Source organism: Engraulis encrasicolus, chromosome 4, assembly GCF_034702125.1.
Source record: "Engraulis encrasicolus isolate BLACKSEA-1 chromosome 4, IST_EnEncr_1.0, whole genome shotgun sequence".
Classification (NCBI taxonomy): domain Eukaryota; kingdom Metazoa; phylum Chordata; class Actinopteri; order Clupeiformes; family Engraulidae; genus Engraulis; species Engraulis encrasicolus.
In genome coordinates, this window is record NC_085860.1 from 711,513 (window position 1) to 737,421 (window position 25,909).

The 25,909-nt window shown below is 43.9% G+C and overlaps 1 protein-coding gene across 1 annotated transcript; it reads right to left on the minus strand.

Moving 5' to 3' along the window:
• Positions 1 to 1,279: 1,279 nt before the first annotated feature.
• Positions 1,280 to 24,361, minus strand: slc17a8 (solute carrier family 17 member 8). The gene is made up of 13 exons (XM_063195928.1): positions 24,261 to 24,361; positions 18,140 to 18,395; positions 16,271 to 16,389; positions 14,446 to 14,560; positions 12,652 to 12,739; positions 9,983 to 10,069; positions 8,203 to 8,342; positions 7,440 to 7,589; positions 5,707 to 5,839; positions 5,149 to 5,259; positions 3,736 to 3,863; positions 3,026 to 3,157; positions 1,280 to 1,771 (listed from the first exon to the last, which is right to left on the minus strand). Exons 1-13 carry the CDS (start codon positions 24,359 to 24,361, stop codon positions 1,538 to 1,540), a joined length of 1,794 nt encoding a protein of 597 aa, XP_063051998.1. The 3' UTR covers positions 1,280 to 1,537.
• Positions 24,362 to 25,909: the final 1,548 nt, after the last annotated feature.

Here is a 25,909-nt window from a genome sequence, read left to right on the forward strand (position 1 = left end):
GTACAGCTTTTAAGCGGTGAGTAACTTCCAAACAATCAAAGGCTGCTGCAGAGGTACTGTCAGCTGCGCAGTGCGCACGCAGTATGAAAGTTTGGAACCCCTGTATGCATACGTAACGATATTCACCATGTTGATGTTCATCACACCTCTGACAACTTCCTGCCTGTGGGTCAGCCCAAGCGCCATCTACGACCATGGTGCTACTGCTAAAAGCAGACACCTACAGTGAAAATGTTCCCATTTTCCCTCAACGTGCGCAATGTATCAATGTACTGTAACACATGAATAAGTAACTGAAAGGCAGTGTTTTTAGATTCTAGTCTAACTGAGGAAATTCTGCCTAGTAAAGACCTGCTGCCTAGTGTGCTAGTGTGTCTTTTTGCTGATAGGAGATGGTGTACTAACATGCTAGTGGAACAGAAATCTTCTTAGTCCAGACCTGCTACCAAAAGGGCTAAAACTGGGATGCCAACCAGTCCTTTTTGGCGATATAGGTGGGAGGTTTAATATTGAAAAAGACAATAGACTAATGCGCCCCAATGGTAACTTAATTCCCGCGCCCACTCAGTTGTCTCCTTCTCAATGCCCCCTAGGGCTCCCCAATGACCCCTGGGGGGCTGTAGGGCCCCTGTTGAGAAACACTATGTTACACTGTTACATTAATGGATCTTTGCATTTATCATAATCTGTTACTGTATATCACATGCAGTTAACACTCTCACTTCTTACTTCAACATACAGCAAATCAACACAACAAAATCCAGTATACTTGATACTTGCAAAGTTGAATCTACTGCATCTTGGTTGCACAGTGAAAGTTCACATGGCATTTCTACAGCCTGAAGTGTGGCTTTAGGAGCTACAGGTATCTCTCTGACCTCACCAGCAGGGAAGCAGACACGGGTGAGTTGTGGTTTGGGTAAATAGTTGCCCCAGGCCCAGGGAGAGAGGGGGCCCAGCCCACAATTGGACCCTCATTACATTGTATGTATTGGATTTGGGACCGTTTCAGATGACTGTGTCCCAGGCCCGATCAAAGCAATAATCGGCCCTGATCACCAGTCACTCAATTCAAAGCTAGTGCAATGCAGAAACGATAGCAAACAAGGTTTTGTGACCTGACTATAAGTTGTTGGCTCATGTCACATGACTCGCTCCGGGCTCCATGGTCATTGGAATCAACATAGTAGGCTACTTCACAGGCAAGGCAGTCCCCATGTTCAGGACCAGGACCAGGATGAATATGTTTATTTTATCCCAACATAGCACTTTACAGTGCCGGTGAGTCAGTCCCACTATGTTCAGGTCAGGACCACGACGGATATTTTCTGATGAAAACGAGGTTGGTGATTGGAGCCAAAAAAAAAGAAAAAGGTCAAAATCAACAGTAAAATATGTGCAATGGTATTCAATAATGATGAAATGTGCTTTTGGACAAATGGTAATAAAGCTCTTATGAGTGAGTCAATGACGAAACAGGTTAAATCCAGGGGAATATCCTCTTTGAGTCAGAGCCAGTGACGCTGTTGTTGATGTGTTACTGAAAGTTCCCGTTCTCGTAGTGGTACTGTCCTTCCTCCTCCTCCTCCTCTTCCTCCTCCTGCGCGGTCTGCCCTCGTCTCTTCTTCCAGCCCTGCTTGGCGGCGCTGTGGTCGGTCGTTGTGGCGCCGTAGGAGTAGGACTTCTTCTTGGCGGCCGCGGCCAGCGAAGAGTCACAGCTGGGCTCGCTCTCATCATCCGCAGCCAGCTCATCCTCTCCGATGATGCCCACCTTTGAAATAAGAAAGGAAGATACTTAGCCCCTTAAAGGAGTATGGCACTATTTTGGGGCTTAATACAGTTAAAATCGTTGGCTGGGGTTTATAAAGGTGGTTAAGTGTCTTATTTTTCATGTTAAGCGTTGTCTTGCTGTAAGACAAGATAAAAGAGGGAATATGTCGCTAAGCTAGTGAAAGTCAATGGATCCATGTAGCATTGTAGCATGCTACACGGATCCATTGACTTTCACTAGCTTAGCGACATGCTCCCTCTTTTAACTTGTCTTAAAGCAAGACAACGGCTTACATGAAAAATAAGACACTTAACCACCTTTATAAACCATGGCCAACGATTTTAACTGTATTAAGCCCCAAAATAGTGGCATACCCCTTTAAGACACGGCCCCTGTTATAAATACGCTGTTACCAGAATGGAAACGACCAAGTCATTATGTATTACTAAATGCCCTGTGCACTGTCATAGTGGTGTAGTAGTACTGTGGTAGTAAAGTTTTTTCAGTGGCTATTACAACGTTAAAGTGGTGGAACAACAAGTGTTAAGGGGCTACACCATGATAAAAGTTTCGTTGCAAAATGATTGAAATGCTATTTTTTTTAAACTTATTTTGACTTATTTTATTATTGAAAATTACTGTTCAGGCATCCTTTCATCTATGTTTGAATTCTTGCTATTATATTTTGAGAACATACTTTTTGAGACTATATGGAATGCATTTTGCAATGTAATGCACTGCCCAATACGAAAATGTCAATATCCCAAAATATAGTATGTCAGAGTACACCCCTCACATTTTTGCAGATTTGTAAGTATATGTTTTCATAGGACAACATTAAAGACATTTACTTTACTTTGACACAATGATTAGTGACCTGTTAACAACATATATAATATATTCGTTGAGACCTGGTTGGTTGGATTGGAGTACTTGGCCCCAGATTAAGCACTTCACTTCAGCATGGGCAGTCATGGGTTAAGATGTCAGACTTGTAGCCCATGGGTTGCTGGTCCGATTCCCAACCTGCCAGGTAACCAGTGCTCTCGCCCATCCTCCCCCATAACTGAGGTATCCTGACCACGGTACAGTCCCACCGCACTGCTTCCTTGAGGCAGCGTTTGGGGCTGCCCCTTGCACAGGTGAGGCATAAATGCAATTTTGCAGTGAGCACTTCGCACTGTGGAGTGCTGTGTTACACTGTGTCACAATGGGAGTTTCCCAGGTGGACTTTCACTTCAATACGATACCCACCTTGTCCTCACTGGTGCCCTCTGGGTCGGCCCAGTCCTGCTTCTCTCCCGAAGCGAAGATGGCGTAGAAGATCACGCCCGTGTAGTGCACCATGGAGGCGATCACAAACACGTGCTGCCACTCCAGACGCGTCTGCAGATATAGAAGAACACATTTATTTATTTGTTTGTTTGTTTCTTTATTTGCAAGGATAGCCCCTTGAGATGAACCATCTCATTTCTGAGGGGGTTCTATACACAACTGAGACTAGTGAGACAACATCAGAATAAATGAAACTTTAATGGTGTGTTTAATGGTGTGTTTTTTATGGGCTTCTTGGGCATTTATTGCTGATAGATACAGTGAAGAGTGACAGGAAGTAAGTGGGAGAGGGTGAAGGGTGGGACTGGGCTGGATTCGATCCTGGGTCTTCATGGGCAAGTTGCGTCAGTGTGCATTGCCATGATGCACCACAGCAACCCCGAATGAATAAATCTTAATAAAGGATATCACATTTTAGGGGATGATGCATAGTAAAAGCATACTCACAGACACACACATCCAGTTCTACGCACATGGACACACACACACACACACACACACACACACACACACACACACACACACACACACACACACACACACACACACACACACACACACACACACACACACACACACACACACACACACACACACACACACACACACACACACACATTCTACTGCACCTTGTTCTTGGTGAGTGCTCCGACGATAAGGGGGCACACCATGCCCGACAGTGTGCCCACCCCGTTGGAGATGCCCATAAGTATACTGGCGTAGCGAGGGGCGATGTCCAGGTGGTTCACATTGAAACCTGTTTCACACAAGAGGGTAAGGTGAAGGTCAAGGCAAAAGTCATAGTTAAGGTTGGATGGATTGGGTCAATTCAGGTCAAGAAACACACAAGCAATTTTTAAAAAATATTTTTTTATTGTTATAACTTCTTGTTCTTGTTCTTATTACTTCTTATGATTGCAGAGGACCGTTTGAGAGGAGGCAGGAAAGCAATGGAAGAGAGACAGGAGAGGATTCGGAATGACCCTGGGCCAGAATCAAACCCGGGTTCTTTGGCAAAAGCAGTCAGTGCCCTAGCCATCTGAGCCACAGGCAGGGCCTGGATTTAGTTATTAATTAAAATTGCTGTAAAGCTCCGCTCAGAGGAGTCCCCTCCTGATCTTTCATGAGTAACCTGGTTCTCACGATGGTTGTTACAGCTCACAAAGTTTAACGAAGATGCACGAAGCACGAAGGGTCTGCGTGAGAGCCAGGCTATTTCATGAGCACCTTGAAAAACCAAAGACAGAGGGAATAGAGCAGGGCTATTCAAATGGCGGCCCTGGGGCCAGATGCGGCCCTTGGACGGCAAGGTTCTGGCCCCCCACAAGCCCCTTAAAATACAGAATCGGTTTTGACATTCAATTGAATACCCCTGGAATAGAGCAGGGGGTACCAGAGCTGACACCGATGCCCTAAATTATTGCAGAGGGTAAAAGAAGATTGCAAAGATATTTCAATTCATATGAAAACAGACATCCACATTTTTGTAAACTGTGTTTGTTTTAGTTTTTGTAAACCGATTTGTTTAGTACTTCAATACTGAGGAGAATTGAAATGACACAGAACTGATAGACATAGAAATGATTCACTGTGCTTCAGTAAGTCTACCCGAGGCTACCGTAGGCTCTATTGAATATTCAGATGGGTTATCTGAGGACAACACACAGGCACTCAAATCCTACTTCATTATCTAACTAATAATGAACTGACTAATACAGAGGCAGGAAATGTCACATTTACATCCCGGATCATTGAAATGAATGAAATAAGAAATTATTTTTTTCATGGCACAAAATTATAGCCAATGTTTTTGACACAAGGAAAATAGAAAGAAAGAAAGAAAGGAAGGAAGAAAGAAAGAAAGAAAGAAAGAAAGAAAGAAAGAAAGAAAGAAAGAAAGAAAGAAAGAAAGAAAGAAAGAAAGAAAGAAAGAAAGAAAGAAAGAAAGAAAGAAAGAAAGAAAGAAAGAAAGAAAGAAAGAAAGAAAGAAAGAAAGAAAGGCAGTCAATCGGTCAGTCTTTCAGTGATTCCAGATGGCTCACCTGAGATGGCAAAGCCACTGAAGCCCACAGCTAGTACCAGGAAGGATATGGCCACCCCTCGCGTGTGTGAATACCCCACCACCAGCAGCAGAGTGGCCTCCATGCCAAACCCTGCACACATCACATCACAGGAACACAACTTAAATAAACCTCTCTCACACACACAGTCAACACACACGCACACAATCAAATGTAAATATCTGCAGGGTGCGATTTGTAGGGGGGGATGGGGGGGGGATTGTCCCCCCTTCTGGTTTTGATATTGCCACTTTTTACACACAATTTTAATCACAGTTTAATGTAATTTCATTTATATCGCTTGAAATCTGAAACATATCCCCCCTTCTGGTTTTCCGAGAAATCACACCCTGAATATCTGTTTCTGTGCATAGTCATTGTTGGTAAAGGGGTTCGTTTAGGTACAAAACCACAAAATTGCACACTACGAATAGCTGTAAATACAGAAATCTAGGTCTCTAACACCTAACTGTCCACTAAAAGAAGACCACCATTACTGTAATCAACAGAATTAAAGGAACTGGAAGGTACCAAACTTACCTCCACAGTTCATGATCTTGCGGACAGTGGTTGTGGACAAGATCTTTCTGCTTCGGAGGTAGTCAGCTAGCTGCCCCCCTATGGGCACCACAATAGTCATCACCATATGGGGCACTGCAGACAAGAGCCCCACCTGTGGAGAATGGAAGACCAATTGGGAGAAAATTGTATTGTATTTGCATTTGTGTTGTGAGACGAAATGTCAATCCTAAGATATCCTTGATGCCTTGAAATATTTCAATGACATAGGGCAGGGTTTCCCAAACTGGGGTGCGTGCACCCCTGGGGGTGCGCGGCCTGCCATAAGGGGGTGCGCGACCTGAATAGAGCAATGGCGTATATGTGAGTTTTTATCTAGCATTCATGAACATTAAGCAGTTTTTAATAGTATGGTGCATTATATGTTGGAAGGGTCCATCTGAAGTGTAGTTTAATTCCAAGACTATTGGAAAAGAGCATTCACCAAAAACGACTGCTTAATGTGCAGTGAATGAGCAGTGAACCCATACTTGCACGGCCATCAGCACACCAAAATATTCTCTCAGGGGGTGCGCAAAGTCGCAAACCACATTGAAATGTACAAGGGTGTGCGCAGGGGAAAAAGTTTGGGAACCCCTGACATAGGGTATTGTTCACAGTAAATATATATATATTAGTAGGCTAAATTGACTCTCTAAGTGTTGAATTAACATTACATTGTTTCATGTGCGGCATATAACCCCTCCGCATCTTGCTGATGGGGAAGCCCCATTCAAGTGATCGGCCCATAATGAAGTCAAACCATGTAATATATTATACGGTAATAGATTAGATAGATTAGATTAGATAAAACTGTATTGTCTGTTACACATGAAACAGAAAATTGTCTTTCAGTGATTCTCACAGACATTAGACAAGACTTGACAAAACAGGACAAAACAAGACAAGACAATACATGCATGCTGAGACTGGACAGCTTATCTTTTGTTCATTATGGCCACAGCTGAGGGGATGGAAGATTTCTTGAATCTGTTGTTGTGCGCCAGTGGAACACTGAACCGTCGACCCGATGGCAGCAGTTGGAAGGAGTGATGGAGGGGGTGAGAGGGGTCCTCTATGATCTGGTCAGCTTTCCTGATCACTGCACTACTGTACAGCTCAGATAGGGAGAGTTGAGGTGAGCCAGTAATTTTGGTAGCCTGGTTCACTATGCGTGACAGTTTATTATTTTGTCTAATGCCAATTAGATTGTACCAGGATATGTTGAAGGTGAGGACTGATTCAATGAGGGAACGGTATACTAGAATCATAATGTCCTTGCTTACATGAAATGTCCTGAGTTTCCTGAGTAGGTGAAGGCACTGTTGTGCTTTTTTATATATCGAGTCCACGTGCTGTGAGAAAGACAGGGAGGTGTCCATTTCCGTGCAGGTACCTAAAAACTCCCACTTGCTCTACTGTCTGCCCTTGGATGGAGAGTGGCTGGTACAGAGTTGATGTCTTTTCTCTGCCCCCACAGCATAGCTCCTTTGTCTTTGTTCTTCAACGTTTGGCTCAGGTTGTCAACTACCTCCTGGTAGGGAGTTGGGGCGTCAGAGTCAGACATATGTGCCACTAAAGCAATGTCATCAGCGTATTTAAAAAGTGTCATACCTTCCCTGTGACACACAATGTTGTTTGCGTACACAGAGAAGACTATTGGGGATAAAACACAACCTTGAGGAAGTTAATATATTATATTATTATATTGTAACCTTGCTGATGGGGAAGCCAAAGACCTCCTCAAAGTACGCGGGCTGGCTGATGAGCAGCAGGTAGAAGGTCCAGCTACGGCAAAAGTTGGCCACGATGATGGCATACACCGGCATGGAGGTGAAGAAGTCACGCCACGGAGTATTGAATTTCTGATTAGGATAGAACAGAAATGAAAGCCTTTTAGTCTTAGTAGCACTCTACCGTATTCACAATGCAATTCAAAGAAAAGGTAACAACGACATTTGTGGTGTTGGAAAATGTTCATGAAAGAAGGTTTGTGAGTGGACGACACTAAATTTTGACAATGAACATAAAAAAAAATCACAATTATATTACATTACATTTTATACAAATTAACTTATAAGATGACCTAGTGTGCAAGCAGGACAATGTAAGTGTGCAGGCCGGGTTTGATAGGGTTACAGAGCAGAGTTTGTTTTGTTATACAGGGAAGCTCTCTCAGAAGAGATGAGTCTTCACAAGCTTCTTGAAGGTTGAGAGGGATGACCCTGCTCTTCTTAACTTATTCCACCATTGGTGGGCAATGAGAGAAAACTGTTCGGACTCAGATCACGTTGTGCGAGTAGAGTGCAAGCTACAGTAAATGAATGGTTGGTACGGGAAGAACACAACATCCTGAAAGAAATCTTGGGTTTGAGCGTCTTCTTCCGATAAGCATGACCTGCAGTAGCTTTGTAGCAAACGAAATTGTTACACTGTTACTGGCCCATTTTAAATTCTGGTCTGCAATCAATCAGTCACCTCAGTGGCACTGATCATGTTTCCCTCCCCGATGCTGGTCTCGATATATATCCTCTCCTCCTCGCTGATGGTGGGGTGTGCTGCCGGGCTCGTGTAGGACAGAAGCAGCCAGAAGATGTACCAGAGGATCCCAAACACACCTGCCGCACATGACAAGAAGATTCATCAGCATCTCTGTCATGTAGAGATAAAAAATCGAAGAATGTCAAAATGAGAAGTAAATCTCTACCCCCATTGCAAAGTTGTTGTAGGTGTTTGAGGTTTACTGTTATCCACTTCGACTTGATTGACCAGCAATGTGATTCCAATATGAAGCACAAACGTGAAATATTTTGCAATTGCGCTGTATCAATAGACTGTAAGACAATGTAACGCATAGGAATAATAGCAGGGAAAAATTGTTCATAACAGGTATTGACAAATGCAAAATGAAGTGAAATACATATAGTCTTAACCATTAGTACACAGTGTTATTTGTTTTGATTCAAGGTTTCAAGGTTAGTTGTGTTTTTTTTCCACGTCTATTTACTGCCACTGTAATCTTGTGTGTGGCCATGTGTCTGCTTCAGCACGAAAGCAGAAGTACTTCGGTAAAGGACTGAGGAGTTTTGTTAGCTGTAGCTCATTTTACAGCACATATTAACGGATGTGCTCAGGTAAATATGCATGATTCACTTCTCTTATTCACTTCTCATGTCATTATGTGCTTAGGGCAGATCGAGGTCAGTTGCAACAGGGTATTGTTGCAACATCTAGCTTTTTTTCTCCTACCAGATAGAGGTGATCGGGGAACAGTTGGATGGGGCGTCCAACAAAGCATGCACAATATGTGTACAATCACTCTATAGCTTGTATCTGATAGGAGAAAAAAATAGATGCTGCACTCCTCCCCTGTAAGCAACTGTCCCCTGCCTTCCCGACTGCACACTGTGTTAAAAGTTCTGCAAAAGGAAACGATGCACCTGCACAAAGTGTGAGTATGATTGGAAAAACTGTAAAAGTGATTAGAATATGCCCTGCTGGCCTCTACTCAGAAGAGGTAGTAATGATTAATGACATTGAAGAAGAGACAGGAACATGCTCATTTGAGTCAATTAATCAGATTAAATCTTTGCCTAAGATGTGGTGAAAAAAGATATTGAAAGAGACATAATGTGCTGTATCGTACAATATACACTTACCCTTATGGGTGGGCGAAGTCGTGTGTGTGTGTGTGTGTGTGTGTGTGTGTGTGTGTGTGTGTGTGTGTGTGTGTGTGTGTGTGTGTGTGTGTGTGTGTGTGTGTGTGTGTGTGTGTGTGTGTGTGTGTGTGTCTGTGTCTGTGTCTGTGTGTGTATTTGCATGTGTCAGTCTAATGGTGTCTGTCTGTCCGTCTGTTTCTCTGTCTGTGTATCTGTCTGTCGGCTTGCTAACTCTCCTTCACTCACCTTCATTTCCAGAATATATAGCCTATTTGGTGACTGTGCCAGTTGTATTCATTACCCCCGCCAAGGAGGTTATGTTTTCGGTCATGTTGGCTTGTCATTGCATTTCTAGTAGGCCCTAATGTTCTGTTTTGTATGTGTTTTTGTTCAATAAATTAAATTAAATTTCCATAGTCGGCGAGAACGGGCGACATGTTCCAGTGGACTAGTGTGCTGTACCATTACACCAGGGACCCGGGCTCGAGGTAATTTCCCAATCTTTACTCATCTCTCTCACTTCATGTCTGTTTGCCTCTGTCCTGTCAATTAATGAAGGCCCAAAAGCACTAAAAATAATAATAAAAAAGTTCTCTCACCATATATGTAGAAGACAGACGGCCAGCCAACAAACTGCACCAGCACTCCTGCTAAAGGCATCGCAATCACCGCTCCAGCATACGACCCTGGCACAGGCACAGAAGACAGAGGAAGCAGTCAATCAACCTGCACACGAACACACACACACACACACACACACGCACGCACACACGCACGCACGCACGCACACACACACACACACACACACACACACACACACACACACACACACACACACACACACACACACACACACACACACACACACACACACACACACACACAAACACACACACAAAACAAATCCACCACCGCAGTCATCAGGTACAGGAGTAGAGGTGAAAAGTTATGGTGCGTTTTCATTTCCAACTTCTGACTCTAATCAGTCAGAGACACAGGGGACTGGGGACATAAATAAAGTGTCTTTGCGGTTGTACAAACAGCTGTATGGTGCATGTGGAGTGGGGTGGGTGGGGTTCTGGAGGAGAGAGAGTGGTGGTTTAGTGGTTTAGCTGTTGGGCCCTCTCCAGACAGAGAGACAGGCACCCACACCACAGCACATGGAGTGGCGTTATAGGCAACCCGCTGTAAGTGTTTGTGAGGGAAATGAGGTTTTAATGAAAAGGTGTTGTAATGTATATTTCATTACTGGCTACAAACACATGTACACTCATACAAACAAAGAGACACAGAGAGGCAGAGAGAAAAGACAGTGAAACACACACACACATCGTACACGCACGCAGGCACGCACAAACACAATAGTACACAGTCACACAATACACACACACGTGCACGCACATACACACACACACACACACACACACACACACACACACACACACACACACACACACACACACACACACACACACACACACACACACACACACACACACACACACACACACACACACACGTACGCACGCACGCGCACACACACTGTTTGGAGTGGGCTGGCCTCCACAAGTGTGCTCTCTCCGGCTGTGGGGGAGAGTGACACTTCATTTGGGCTGAATGAGCAGACGCCTGAGGCAGACAGTGTACCACACACACAGACACACACAGACACACACAGACACACACACACACACACACACACACACACACACACACACACACACACACACACACACACACACACACACACACACACACACACACACACACACACACACACACACAAATGCGAGATACACGAGTGTTTCTGAACGGCTGTGGGGCTTCCTCATTCACACACACCACGCCACGTCAAGAGGGTTTTCAGCAGCGCCAGTTACCATGGCAGCAGTTTATTAAGGGGGAGGACATGATGAGGTGTGCTGTGGTGTGGTGTGGTGGCTCGGATTGGTAATTGGGGTGGTGGTGGTGGTGGGGGTGGAGGGTGTGAAGAAGAGTAGATGATAGACAGTCATGTGGAAAACAAAACAAGCCTGCTAGTGGTGTGCTGAGGAGGTTTAAGTCAGCTCTGCTCATCAAGGAGACGACGACAGGTCACAGAGTAAATATCACAGTGTTTATTCAACACTTGGAGAGTTCATTTTGCATTTTGCCTCCAAAGCGGCCTATGTTTCAGAAGCTCCTCTTGACCACACTACGTAAGTACTGTAGATAACTCTGGGCAATTGCAAGGATTAAAATAGGAAACTTGCAAAAAGGGAAGTCACTTGCGCTCTAACCTTCTTGGTGCTCCTCGTCCAGGACGGTAGACAAAGGAAACCAAACTGGTCCACTTCAGGAAGACTAGGCCAGGGATGACTGGAGCACTCAGATGCTTATTAGTTATTTTATCGTGGTGCAAACACAAGTATGTCATTATGTTTGCAAATAACTAAAAAGTATATGAGTGATCCAGTCATCCCTGGCCTAATCTTTCTGAAGTGGACCAGTTTGCTTTCCATTGATTTTTTTTTTTTGGGCATTTTAACAATACTTTTGCACTGGTAATCCAACACATAAAGAGTTTAATTCTTCTAGTCTTGTGGTCCTCTTATCTATGCCCTCTGAACCTTTCTGAATGAATGTGAATTTTCCCAGACAATGTAATTTCAGAGAGAGAGAATCTATAATGTAGGTGATGTAATGCATTAGAATCAGAAGGCTTGCAGGATGGAATCCCATAGCATCTATGGCTGCAGTGCCCTTGAGCAAGGTAACTCACTTTGTTCCAGGTATGGTAACAAAACTCTGAAATAATTATAAGTCACTTTGGATGAATCATCAGTTAAAGGTAATGATATGTAATGTAATGTAATGTTATTGCGACCATTGCGGGAAAACAAATAGTTTGTAACAAGCAGATAGCTATACGCACTACATAGAGCTTCGTTGCAAAATGATGTATATGCATTTTGGGAAATTGACATTTTTGTACTGGGCATTGCCTTGCAAAATGCATTTTTTATAGATTTGAAAAGCATGTTCTCAAAACATTTGAATGGCAAGGATTCAAACATTGATGATAGGACATCTTACCAGTAATTTCCAATAATAAAATGCAAAAGTAAAAAAAAACGGCGCTTACGAAACTCTTCCAATGCTATTTTAGGTGCTCCCTCAGTAACTGATTTCAACACTTATAGAGTTGAATTTACAGTAGCACCCCTCTAGTAGGTGTGATATATTTGATGTGATGGTTTTTTCCCCCATGATGCACTTCGGTACATACCACAGAAGGAGGTGGTTGCCAGGCGACTCCTCTCCAGGGGCGGAGCCCACTTGGCCCACAACCCGTGGCATGCTGGGTAAGTGACACCCTGTGACAGTAAAGTGAGCAGAGGTCAAAAGGTCACTTTGACACATAGTTCCAATATGCTACCTTGCGTCCTCCACTTGTGCTTGTGGGCTCGTACCAGGAAGAAATACGTCGTGATGACATCACTGACAACAGCATTATATTTCAATATCTCGCAAAAGCTCAATTGTAAAGTAATTTTCTCATTTGCAAACTTGATGATGAATGAAGAATAGTCCCCCCAAAATTATTTTGACTAGGCTTACAGCGGAGAAACTTAATCGTTTTCTTCACGGAAACGGGGCAGCAGCAAAACGTGAGGCCACAAGCCCAAGTGGAGGACGCAAGGTCACATATTGGAATGCACCCAATCTCAATCAGGTCCAAGTGTCAAATGCACGTTACTGAGACTGATCTTTCCACATACTCTATGTCCATTAGGTACCAGACATACCCGTAATGGTGAGAGAACTGTCTAGAACAGAGGGTAGGAATAGTTGAAATAGAATATAATTGAAATAGTGTTACTTGAATAATTGAATTAGTATTTCTCCATTAGATAAAGCATGAGTGTGCTGAAATAGGTCAACTAAAACGTAAGAGTTCATATAGATTGGAGCAGGTTTCACCCAAACATATTTGTCTCTTCTTTAAGGATGCTGAACAAAATAATGCAGCCTAACTGAAAAATAAGAGGAAAGGCTTGCACCGTGTATTATTATTTTTTTATTATTACACAGAAGTGTTCCAACATTTTCGTCTTATTTTTCAGTTAACTAAATATGAAAACCTTCGCACAATGAACATTTGCTAAATATCCTATCCAAGGCAGGCTTGCAGCGGGTAAAGTGTTTGTAAGAAATTTACAAGCACATCAGCCCATACTGACGGATGCCATCAACCCTCAAAGCTCACCTCAGCCTTGCTGTGCATGTTTGTGTTCACTGACACCTGCCGCTCATCTAAAATGCATGGGACTCTGGCAGCAGAGTTGGGGTGTGCCAGGTCCCTTCGGCCTGGGACACTTTGTTTGTCTGCCGCATGCATGGCAACGTTGCTAATAACATTCTGAGATGTGAAATACTACATGCAAGATGGCTCTGGCTAGGTAACTGATCTGAGGCAATATCCCATGCATTATGCATTGCAGGTCGCCATGTCCATATACCAAGTGTCTCTGCCAGTATACATCTGCAGCAGTCTGCCATTATTTGCTAAGGTCTTGTCTTGTGATGTGTATGCCAAGTAGGTCATTAACATCTTAATATTAGCACTCATTTGGTTTCATTTCTTTGTATTAAATAGTGATTATGGTAATAGTGCAATAAGATATTAGTTTATTAGTCTTAACTCTCTCTGAGTGTTTGTCAAATGAACTATTTTGCAAGCAAATAGACTTCTTACTTTACTTAGCCTACTTACTTTATCACTATTACAACTTATTGACCACCACACTGTAAATGTGTAGTGTTAATCTAACACTGTTCTGAGAATATATGGCCCCAATCAATTTTTTTGTGTCGAATTCAACTCATTGAGTGTTTAATAAACACTGCCAAGCCACATGATCTAAAACAGTGTTAAATCCAAGTGTCAATGAGTTAACACTTTATTGATTGGGACCTATTCTCAGGACAGCGTTGAATTAACACTGCATTTTTTTGCTGTGCATGATTGAGGGAATAAAGGAGATTCTTCTTCAGTGCCATATGATAAGTGTTTGCTCACCTCCACCAGTCCCTGTAGTATACGCACAAACATGACACAGCCGTAGTGCACTCTGGCTGCAGACGGGATGAACATGTTCAACATGGAGGTCAAGAAAATGGCTGCCCCAAACACCCTGCATCAGACAAGAGGAGACAGTAGTGCAGGATCAGTTGTATAATGTGGTGAACAATACGTGTAAAAGAGGGACTCGATGAAAGATGGATGCATTGGACAAGAAGACCCAAGAATGTTGGGTAACACTTTACTTGACGCCGGCGTCATACGTATGACATAACAGTAGCCTATCATAACCGTGTCATAATAGTGTCATGATCGAGTCATAAACAAAATTCCAATTTCATAAACGTTTTATGGCCTGTACAATATGACATTGTTTTTACCTCACAGTACACTTAGCAGTGTTAATTTAACATCATAGCAAATGGGACCATAGAAATGCCCTGCACAGTATTGTTGAATTCCACAACCTGAGTGTTGAATGAAGTGTAAACAGTGTTGGATTGACAATGAACTGAATTAATTGATTTGGTTATGTGAGTCTGAACCAGAAAGAATGCCACACTTTTCAGGGGATAGTTTTAAATGAAAAGACTCAACATCAAACCAACTTACGGACACCCCTCTCTCCGTCTTCAACAAGAGTCTCTCATATCCTGCTCTACGTAGCCTATGGCATTCTGTCGCTCGCTGTCACCTTGATTGGACATTTGACTCTCACAGCTACCGTAGTGACAGCTAGTGTTGCCACCTGCCCCAGTTTTCCACGATTGTCCTGGTTTTAATGGTCTATCGCTCCAGATGAAAACATACAGCTTCCCTGCATACTGAATAAAGGCAGCCATTACTTATATAAGGATCGATTATTATTAAAAAGTCCATATTTTTTGTCAGACAGAGGTGGCAATCTTTGCCACAGCCCCCAGCACAGCCCAGTCAACCTGAGTCACCGGTGGTCTTTTGGCTGATGAAATCTCTTTATCGCCACACTCTCACTTACTCACCAACTCATTCACTCACTCACTCTCTATCTATCTATCTTTCCGCTGCTTCCCTGCACGGCATGCGCTAGCCTATATCTATCTTTCGTGCTACTCTCTATCTCTCTCGGTCTCTTTATCTCCCATTTTTTGTTTCCAAAACAGAGTGTAAGTGACACTTGTAATATTGCCATGGCTGGTGTTTCGGGAAGAAATCAGAGGCTGGATCTTTCATTATTCAACGTGTGGGTGACGCGTCCCTCCTCCCCTGTGAAGCTTTTATTACACCGCCTCTATATCTCCCCATCAGTTCCCCTCAACTGCCTGCAGGCCGGCTGCGCGGCATTAACCCTTGCAGTGCCGTCACCGCCAAACCTCCTGTGCTATTCTTGGGATGCAGGCAGCTTTGTAATCTATTTACTAGTCTACACCATTCCGTCTACACCACTCATTTCCATGGCCTCCAGTGTACTGGCAGGCCAGCCATGTGTTAATGGTTAGGGAGTTGGACTTGGGTGGCTCAAAGAGTGCAAGTTCAAATTCCATGCCAGCAGGAAAAAGTGGCTAGTCTCCTACACCCTCATCTATGGCCAAGGTCGCTTTGAGCAAAACACTTACAGGACAGTAAGAGGCACTGCTTATGTACCGCACTTCCTTGACTGTACCACGATAGCGCCTTGAAAGGTTCAGGTGGTGGAAATTCCTTGGAAGTGTCATGAAGGGTCGTATTGTATGTGTATGGAATGTTAAAAAAAATGCTGTGTGTTTAAGCTTCCACTATAAGTGTAATGTAATAATGTACTGTAGTGTCACCAACATGACGTACTGTACTGTCAGTCACTCACCTGTCGGCAGCCAGCTTGTTGGCTATGAAACCTCCAGGGATCTGCGTGACGATGTAGCCCCAGAAGAAAGAGCCATGGATCAGGCCCACTGTCTCGGGGTTCCAGTTAAACTGTGCTGGCTGTGCAACAGAGGTGAAGAGGAGGAGAAGAACTGTAGACAGCAGCATGCCATCTGATACAGCAAAATGGCGACACTTTGAAGCATGTTACAAAGATTGAAGCACCTTGAGGTGATGGGCACAGGGAACTAAATATGTTTGCGTTCATGTCACTCAGTCTGCAAGCAGAGCACGTACTGGTATTGCTTCCCATCACAGTTGCGTAAAGGCAGATAATATATACATTGGAAGGTTTTTTTTGTCATTTTACACCTTGGCCTACCGCCCAACATTGGGCACTGACGATAAACACATGCTCCCCTGTCATTCTGGTCCAGGGCCATCATCTCAAGCTGGAGGTCGACTGTCGCCAACTACCTTCACAAAATTTCATTGACATGACTCTTGAACTGTTGAGCAGCCTCACAGGAATTATGGTCTTCTTTTTCAGAAAGTGTGCTCAACTCCAAACTGTTTTCCACAAGGTCTCCAGGTGTGAGCGAACAGACATGCAGATTTTCCGTAGAAAAGCCACACTCTCGAGAGTATTTCTTGTCTCTGCCCAAACATTCTTTGCGGCTTTTCTACGAAAAATCACTGGATTTTTGGGCAGGCCAAGGACATGGTTTTCACAAAATGCACATTTTGATAAAAAATGAGAGTTCGGGAGAAGCGTTTAATGAATTTGACCTGCCCTAATTAGCCACTTGCATCTTATTCTCCGCTTGACTGTCAAGGGGGGGCTTGTCCACTCAGACCTCGCACAGATGTTGCCCAAGCTCTCAGTGATGCTCCAGTCACCCAGACCTCGAGCGCAGGCATTCGTCGGGCTCGGCGGTACTTCAGCACCATGCCCAGCAGACATGCCCAAAATACCACTCTAACCAAATCAGCACACAATGCCACATCATGCCACATCATCTAATCAGCACACAATGCCACAACGTCATCCAACTCATGGCAAGCTTCTCGAGTTCTCGTTGTCGAGACACCCTGTGCGGCACTGATGATCTGTCCGCGTGCACGGACAGCCATTCTCCAGCGAGAGCCGCACGATCACGAGGTAAAACTGCTGGCTTCGGCTGAGTATGAATAGCTGTCTTGCTAAAGACCCAGTAAAATGACCCTGCGCCACTACTGGGAACTGTTTGGTAGCAATGGTGCCATCGTGGCCACCGTTAATAAGGTGAATAGGTCACTCTTTAGCACCCCTTGTGGACATATTCAACTGAATGTACGTACAATGAGATCAGGCAGCATTTTGTACCTGCATGACAGGTGTGTCGTTGCTGTTGTTGTTGTTGACCACCTAAATGATGGATCCGCAGAGGTAGTTCACTCTTTAGCAAAGCTTACTGGATATAGGGGCCTACAATATACAATGAGACCAGCTGTTCCAAAAACAAGGTTATGTGATAAGCCTGGCTAAATTAACCTAAAGGAAATGGTAAGCTTGCTAAAAGACAGTCCACAGGTGTCATTTGGCGAGGAAAATGAGGACTCCAGGCTCTTCTATTAGATGATGTACCACTACCTCAAGGGTAATTTAACCTGGTTTACTACTCAGCCAGGTTCTTGGACTACACCTCAGGTACAAAGTTGGAGCAGGTTCGCACACTAAACAAGACATCTAGGTCTTGTTTAGTGTGCAAACCTGCTTCAACTTTGTACTGTACTTTTTTGGGTCCAAGAATGTACTTATTTTTCGAAACATCTAGAGCGCCACAATACCCTTTCCTCCAATACACCTCAGGTAACATGACGTGCGTACCTGCATGACGGGTGTGCCGTTGATGTAGACGGTATTGTTGTTGACCATCTCCACGATGGCCACTCCCAGGTTACAGCGGATGCCGAAGGAGATGCAGAAGCCCAGGCCGCTGAGGATGGCGATGATGTAGCGCTTGGGCAGGCCGCAGCAGCTGCAGTCCAGCAGCGGGGGGTTCTTCTTGGGCATGGACACCGGCCGCCCGTCCTCCGTCAGCTCCACCAGGTCCTCGTCGTCCACGTTACTCCCGTCCATCTTCCTGTAGTTGGTGGAGACAAGGGACACCGTCTGGCTCGTTAACAGGGACAGGAGGACTGGTAATCTGTCATCATGTGCACAGGGGCTGAATGTCACAAGGTCAAAATAGCCTACCGTGTGGGAAGTGGAATGGCTAAATCATTGGAAAGAGGATCTTAACTTTCAAATGGTACCCCACATGCCCCGGAGCGTCGGGGATGTAATGGTTTTGCGTGCGCCGCCGCCGCGTCCGCGTCCGCGTCCGCCGCCGCCGCGTCCGCCGCCGCGTAAGGTCTTTCGTGTTAACGCGATAACTTTTGAACGGATGTTTGGATTTGTCCCAGATTTTTTGGGTGAATGCTCCAGGACAGGTTCATGAACTGATTCGAGTTTGGAGGTCAACACTTTCAAAATGGCTGAATTCAAGATGGCCGAATTTTTGTTTGGTCCATAACTTCTGACCGGGTGGATGGATTTGTCCCAGATTTGGTGTGTGAATGCTCTAGGGTAGGTTCATGAACTGAGTCGAGTTGGGAGGTCAACACTTTCAAGATGGCTGAATTCAAGATGGCCGAATTTTTGTTTGGTCCATAACTTCTGACCTGGTGGATGGATTTGTCCCAGATTTGGTGTGTGAATGCTCTAGGGTAGGTTCATGAACTGATTCGAGTTTGGAGGTCAACACTTTCAAGATGGCTGAATTCAAGATGGCCGAATTATTGTTTGGCCCATAACTACTGACCGGTTGGATGGATTTGTCCCAGATTTTGTGTGTGAATGCTCTAGGGTAGGTTCATGAACTGATTCGAGTTTGGAAGACAACACTTTCAAAATGGCGGAATTTTCATTTGGCACATAACTTCTGACTGGGTGGATTGATTTGCCCGGTAACACATTATTTTAATGGTTCACCATTTCAGTGAATCTACCATATTAGGTACAGTGTAATAACCAATGTAACAATATTCAATACCATTTAATACTAGTGTAATACCAGTGTAACAATATGCAATATCAGGTACAGTGTAGTAACGAGTGTAACAGTATGCAATACCATGTAATATAGTGTAATACCAGTGTAACAATATGCAATACCATGTAATACCACTTACGCACAAACACATGATGTAAGTAAAAAAATTACATTGTATTAAATATTGTTACACTGGTTATTACACTGTACCTAATGTGGTATATCCACTGAACCATTAAAACAGTATTACCATTTGCCCCATTTTTTGCTTCATTTTCACAATAGTCGTTTGGTTTTAAGCCTATGCGCGTCATGTCACGTCTGTATATACGTTTACGAAATGGTGGACGGGAGTGGTAGGAATGATGGGGGACTGGAAGCGTCGCGTTTCGGGGATATACCTTAAGCAGTCGAAGGCGACTGCACAGGCAGTCTAGTTCATTACTGCAATGTCTACACGTGTTGAAATATGTACCGAAAGCCCTATGTGTGCATGTGCCTGGTGCTATTGATACAAGGATACAAGGGTACAGGTAACAGGTACAGGTGACAGGAACAGGTCAAACAGGTACAGTAGGCCTAGGCTTTGGCACGACTATCGGGTACAGCTTTGGCATGTCTATCACAAAGGAGATATTGATACAAGGGTACAGTACAGTACGTTAATGTCAGTGTCATCCATCTTCCTGTGATGCAACGGTTATATAGAACCATACAGAGGGTGCTTTTCCTGCTGAGAATTCAAAGATGCCGATCCGTCAATTCCAGGCCAATCGTACTGTCTGCTAGTATACCATCCGACGACGGACATTTCAGTCAGGGAGAACTATATGTGCAGCTCCGAAAGGGATGCGCTCAGCTCTGCAAAGGGGGCGTGACGGCTGGTTTCTGTATGGTTGCGGTCTGCTAAGGATGAGTGTCCTGTAAGGACGAGCTTTAGGGGCATAACAGTAAGACCACAAGGATGGTGTACAAGGTCACAAGGACATTGGACAGAGGCACAAGATCACTGGACACGAGGACATTGTCCACACATCTGCCACCCATTTTCCTGTGAATATGAGGGCCATTATGACACAAACATACAGTGACAGTTTATTGCCATCCATCTTGCTGTTGTAGAGACAATGGTTATGAGAGGTGTTTTGATTAGAGGAGGCTATGATACAATGACTACACATCCAAGTCTGCATGTCTGCCTTCTTTATGAAGCTCTCAGCTTGCAAGGCACACCAGAGTTGGGAATGTAGTAGTGCAATCTAGGATTTGTCATAATATGTTACTTTGCAAGAATGTATCATATATCAGGCACAACAAATATTTCTCCATGTTCATCTGTGCTACACAATGAAGTGCATATGAAGATTTTTGTTGCAAAAGGACTTAAACACCATTTTTGACACCATTTTATTATTGGAAATGACTGTTCAGATGTCCTTTCATCTATACAATGCAATGCCCAATACAAAAATGTCAGTTTCCCCAAAATGTTCCCAAATGGATATACCATTTTGCAGCAAAGCCCTCCATATTTTCCAGCTTCTCTCATTTTGCTACAATAGGTTTGTGATGCCAGACAGTTCCTCAGGAGCCTAAATATAAAGCCAGTGGATGTAATCATGGTGAGTGGTGAAGGGCATGTCTCTACATCAGTTCACAACATCCATCCATCCATCCATCCATCCATCCATCCATCCATCCATCCATCCATCCATCCATCCATCCATCCATCCATCCATCCATCCATCCATCCATCCATCCATCCATCCATCCATCCATCTGATCCACCCATCCATTGTAGTTCCAGCTTGCACCTGTTCCATTACCGGTGTCATCCCCCATGGCTGCCCAGTGCCCATAGGAACTGGCTTTCATCAGCCAACCCGAAATTCACCCAGGCCCACCTGACTTCTCTTGAGCAGAGAGAACAGGAGGCTTGGTCAAAGGTCAGCTCTTTCATCAGGCAACAGTGAGAGAATGAGAGTGAGGCACTTTCTCTGTTTGAGTCATAGTCAGACACACACACACACACACACACACACACACACACACACACACACACACACACACACACACACACACACACACACACACACACACACACACACACACACACACACACACACACACACACACACACACACACACACACACACACACTATGTACGCGCACAAAAAACGAACAAGAGTTGCTGAAATGTTACAGTGGTTTCCACTACTGCTGTTGCTCTTCTTCACCAGTTGAAGAAAGATGCTTCTGGTGATAATGATGCATCTCACTGATATTCATTTACAGTACACCATCTTCAGCTGTTGCATAGGCATGTTGCATGTTATTGTGTTGAAGTATGCTTGCCGTTTGATCTGCCCTACAAAAGCAAAGTGCAGTAACTACATACTGTGTCAAAATTGAGTTTGGACTGAAAATGGTCTTCATTACAATAACCAGCCTAATACCAAGGCTTTCAAGACATTTTCTCAGTTTCAATGTTGGCATATACAGTAGCCTTTGCAGGGCAGTGATATCAGAGCCAGTTCACCAGTAGAGGGGAGCATTGTGTCCATGTCAGTGCCAGACTGATATGTGATAGGGATGTCCATGGGGATGTCATTCAAAAGAGCCACAGACCACCTAATAAGCCATGTGTTTATTATTTCTTATTATTGACACACAAGTTGCCAGCGACATCTGACCCAACCCAACATGGCCCTTGAGCCAAAATATTTGCCCACCCCTGATCTATCCTATTACATGCATTATTAATTCACCTGTTCTATCAGGCAGGACTTGCCAAGCCAGTGGAGTGGAATATATCATTAAGTCCTTGGTTCGAAATAACAACACATTTTAAAGTCTGAATACCACACTGAATTATGGATAGGCATGTAAATAATGAAGGGTGTCAGCATACATTCTGAGTAACCTCCTGGAAACATACCACTTTGTCTTAAAAGCATTAACTCCTTCTCTTTTTCCACAATCTCTCCATCATTCAGTGTTCCAGGGCACTGGCATCTGAAGAGTCTGTTTCTACATCATGTTTTATCACACACTAACTTGACACATTATTGTAAGTGTTTTCCTGCACAGTAAAAAAAAGGCAGAGTAAATTCAACACATAGAGGGTACTATGGGACTAAATGCACTCAGAGGAAGATGAATCAACAGAAATGTGTACCTTGTATAAACTATAAACAGTCTCTATATTTTCTTCCTTTCTGTTCGACCCAATGATGCTGGATGCTGCGTATACGCTGCATTGGCGCCTAGAGTGACATACACACAGCATTCAGGCACATGAGATTTTAGATTTTTTAAATTACATATGTGGGTGTTTTAGAGCTGAATGAAATCAGTAATGTCAGAGGAAGGCCCTAGCTTTTAAATACAACTCATTTCATGTTTTTATTCGATTCGGAGGCTGAGATATTTAGGTTTTTGTAGGCTGAGGGCACCATTTCCCAAAAAGGGCTTAGGTATTTAGCAGGCACTTTTTTTGCAGGTGCCTTTGGCTAAAACGGTTTAAATAAAAAGCTCTGTTTTGGACATCTGCATAGAGACAAGACTTTGTGATACAGTGTTATTCCACTGAGAGTGTACTGGCCAGGTGATGCTGGCAGCCCACGCTTGAGTCAGCCTCAGAGCAGTTTCGCATCAGCACCGGATATTACCTACGATATCAGCGTTTATCTCACACAAGACAGCAATCGACTTATTAAACGCAATTTCCATATTGGTTGTACCCTTGTGAAACAATGTATCAGATTGCTGCTTTTAAGGATTATTACTTGCTACTCTGGGATGTGTGCTGTGGTATATTGTTTTACATCGCTGTAGGTGGATGGTGTGATATCCCCTGTAAAACATTCACAGAGGGTTATTATGTATTATATTTTATTATATTATTTAAATCTGCCACTTTTTCTGCAATATTGCCATACTGTACAGTGCATAAGGATGGAGATTTCCTTTTTTATTTGGTATTTCAGGTCTAGGCTTTGCAGGCTTTGCTGTGGGCAAAGTCTGTGTGTTCCTTTTATGAAACTTGAAATGTATGCAACCCATGGTTGTCTCCCACCCACACACAGAGACACGCGCACGCTCACACGCACGCACGCACACACACACACACACACAGACCACCACTTCTGCTACTATACGACGGTTTCAGCCAGTAGTCATGTCTCTAATAATGAGTGGTGGTCATTAAGTCCTTGTAATGAATATTTTGCATGGAGCACCCACGCAGTAATGAGCTTTGTGTGTCTATCATCTTCTAATATATATTTTTTGAGCAGCTGATTCATTCATTGAGACTAGTGGAGATGAAATATGATATCAGTGTTTTTTTTTCTTCAGTGTAAAAGTGTAATTACAAAGATGTATTTATACTTTTTCCGTTAACTTTGAACAATGTTGGTGTCTCAAAAGCGCATTGTGTAATTTTGCAACTGCATAAAGGGTCAGAACAATTGCAGAAGTTATCTTAGAGATGCTAGAGTTAATTCTCATCTGCTTTTTGAAATGTATTGGTAAATGAATTATTTTACCTACTGAACTATTTTTTGTCTATCTCTATCTCTTTCTCCTTGTCTCTTTCTCTCTCTCTTTCTCCCTTTCTCTCTCTCTCTCTCTCTCTCTCTCTCTCTCTCTCTCTCTCTCTCTCTCTCTCATTCTCTCTCTCTCTCTCTCTAACACACACACACACACACATGCATGCGCGCACACATACACACACAACACAGCACACACACACACACACACACACACACACACACACACACACACACACACACACACACACACACACACACACACACACACACACACACACACACACACACACACACACACACACACACACACACACACAAAAACACACACACACACACACACACACAAGACTCCCTCACCTCTGCAAGTGCCCCAGTCCATCTCCCACGGTGTTCTTCACCTCCTCCTTCCCCGGCTTCAGCACTTTCTCCTTCAGCCCCGCAAATCCTCCAAAAGGCATCACTGCTGTTCTCCTGCCAATCCTCTTTTAAATACAGAAAAACTCCTCAACGTCTCCCTCCAATTTGCTCTTCTTTCACCGGAAGGTCAGTGGTATCCTCTACAGACCACACTGTTGCTGTTGGTGTTGGTGGTGGTGCTGCTGGTAGTGGAGGTGGTGGTGGAGGTGCATCCTTGCAGGCTTTGGTTATGGACGGTAAGTGGTAAGATGGGGCTAGATGTTTAGGAGGTGTGTCCGTGCAGAGGAGGGAGGGAGAGAGGGATGGTGGGAGGCTGTGCCACCCCACGGCTCCCCTGAGGACACAGAAGCACACCAGTAGGGAATCTAGACTGGAGGCTGGAGAATGGACCCTCAGGTATAGATTTGTCCGTCAGACTCGTACACAAATGGCACAGTCGAAGCCCAAATGTCCAGGTGGAGTCTCCAAGTTACCAGCTGGTGTTTTCCGGATCCTAGATTCTAGATTCTTCTAAGACTGGCAGGTAGAGAAGGCATGGACAGGGGGATGGAAACACACAGAGAAAAAGGGGTAGAGAAGGACATGGGCAGATATCTGAAGGCTTCCTCAGTGGATCAACATGTTGCTGGAAAAGCACTTGTTGCTGCAGTCAGAGTGGACAGAAACGCATCTCTGCGGCAGACGACAGTTTAGAGTTTGAGAGGATGCTGTATGACAACCTAGCCACCCTTCCACCCCAACCCCACCCCACTCACTCCCCCTTCCCCTCCAAAACCCCGCCCCCTCCGCCTCCTTTGGCCTCGCCTATCTGATACCAGTGCAGGAGAAAAGGAGAACGAGGAGATTAAATATTGAAGGCAGAAGAGAGGGAGCTACGACACAATCACAGTGGCTGATCCAACAACTGAAGCCGTGTATTTGCCATGGTCATAGGAATAAACTTGTAATGAACCTGTGGGAGAATATACACACTAATAATCTGACATGGCCCAATTTCCATGATCACCATGTGGGTTTGACCGAGATATTGTATGAACAAAACCTCCAACTGTACAAAAAACAAAGAAATAAAAGAAAAAGTAGGGTGCATAAATGCCATGACATACTAGGGCTGCTCAATTATGGGAAACATCAATACAATGATTATTTTAGTCAATGTCGATATCAGGATTTTTAAAAAAAGAAAAAAATGGTGCCAAACAATTCACAGTCTTCCCTCCCTTCAGCAGTGTGAGTAAAGAGAAATAGAGAAACACACAGAGGTGGACTGTATGAGTGTTGGTTAGCAAGTCTGTTCTGCACGTGCAATGGCTCAATGTATTGTAAGTAGTGTAGCCTACCTTTTGGCTGTATAAACAAATGACACAAAAAAATTCAACTCAATTTAATGAAATTTGATATCGTTTCACAGCAACATTGATGTCACGATATAAATTCAATATATTGCACAGCCCTATGAAGTACTGTAATTACATATGTTATAACATATTTATAGAAATGTCATTCAATGTTGTACAGTGCATTTTGCTTCAAAGTATTCTACCATGTTTATAAAGGCCTTTCACCCACTGCATGTGGAATTCCCATCA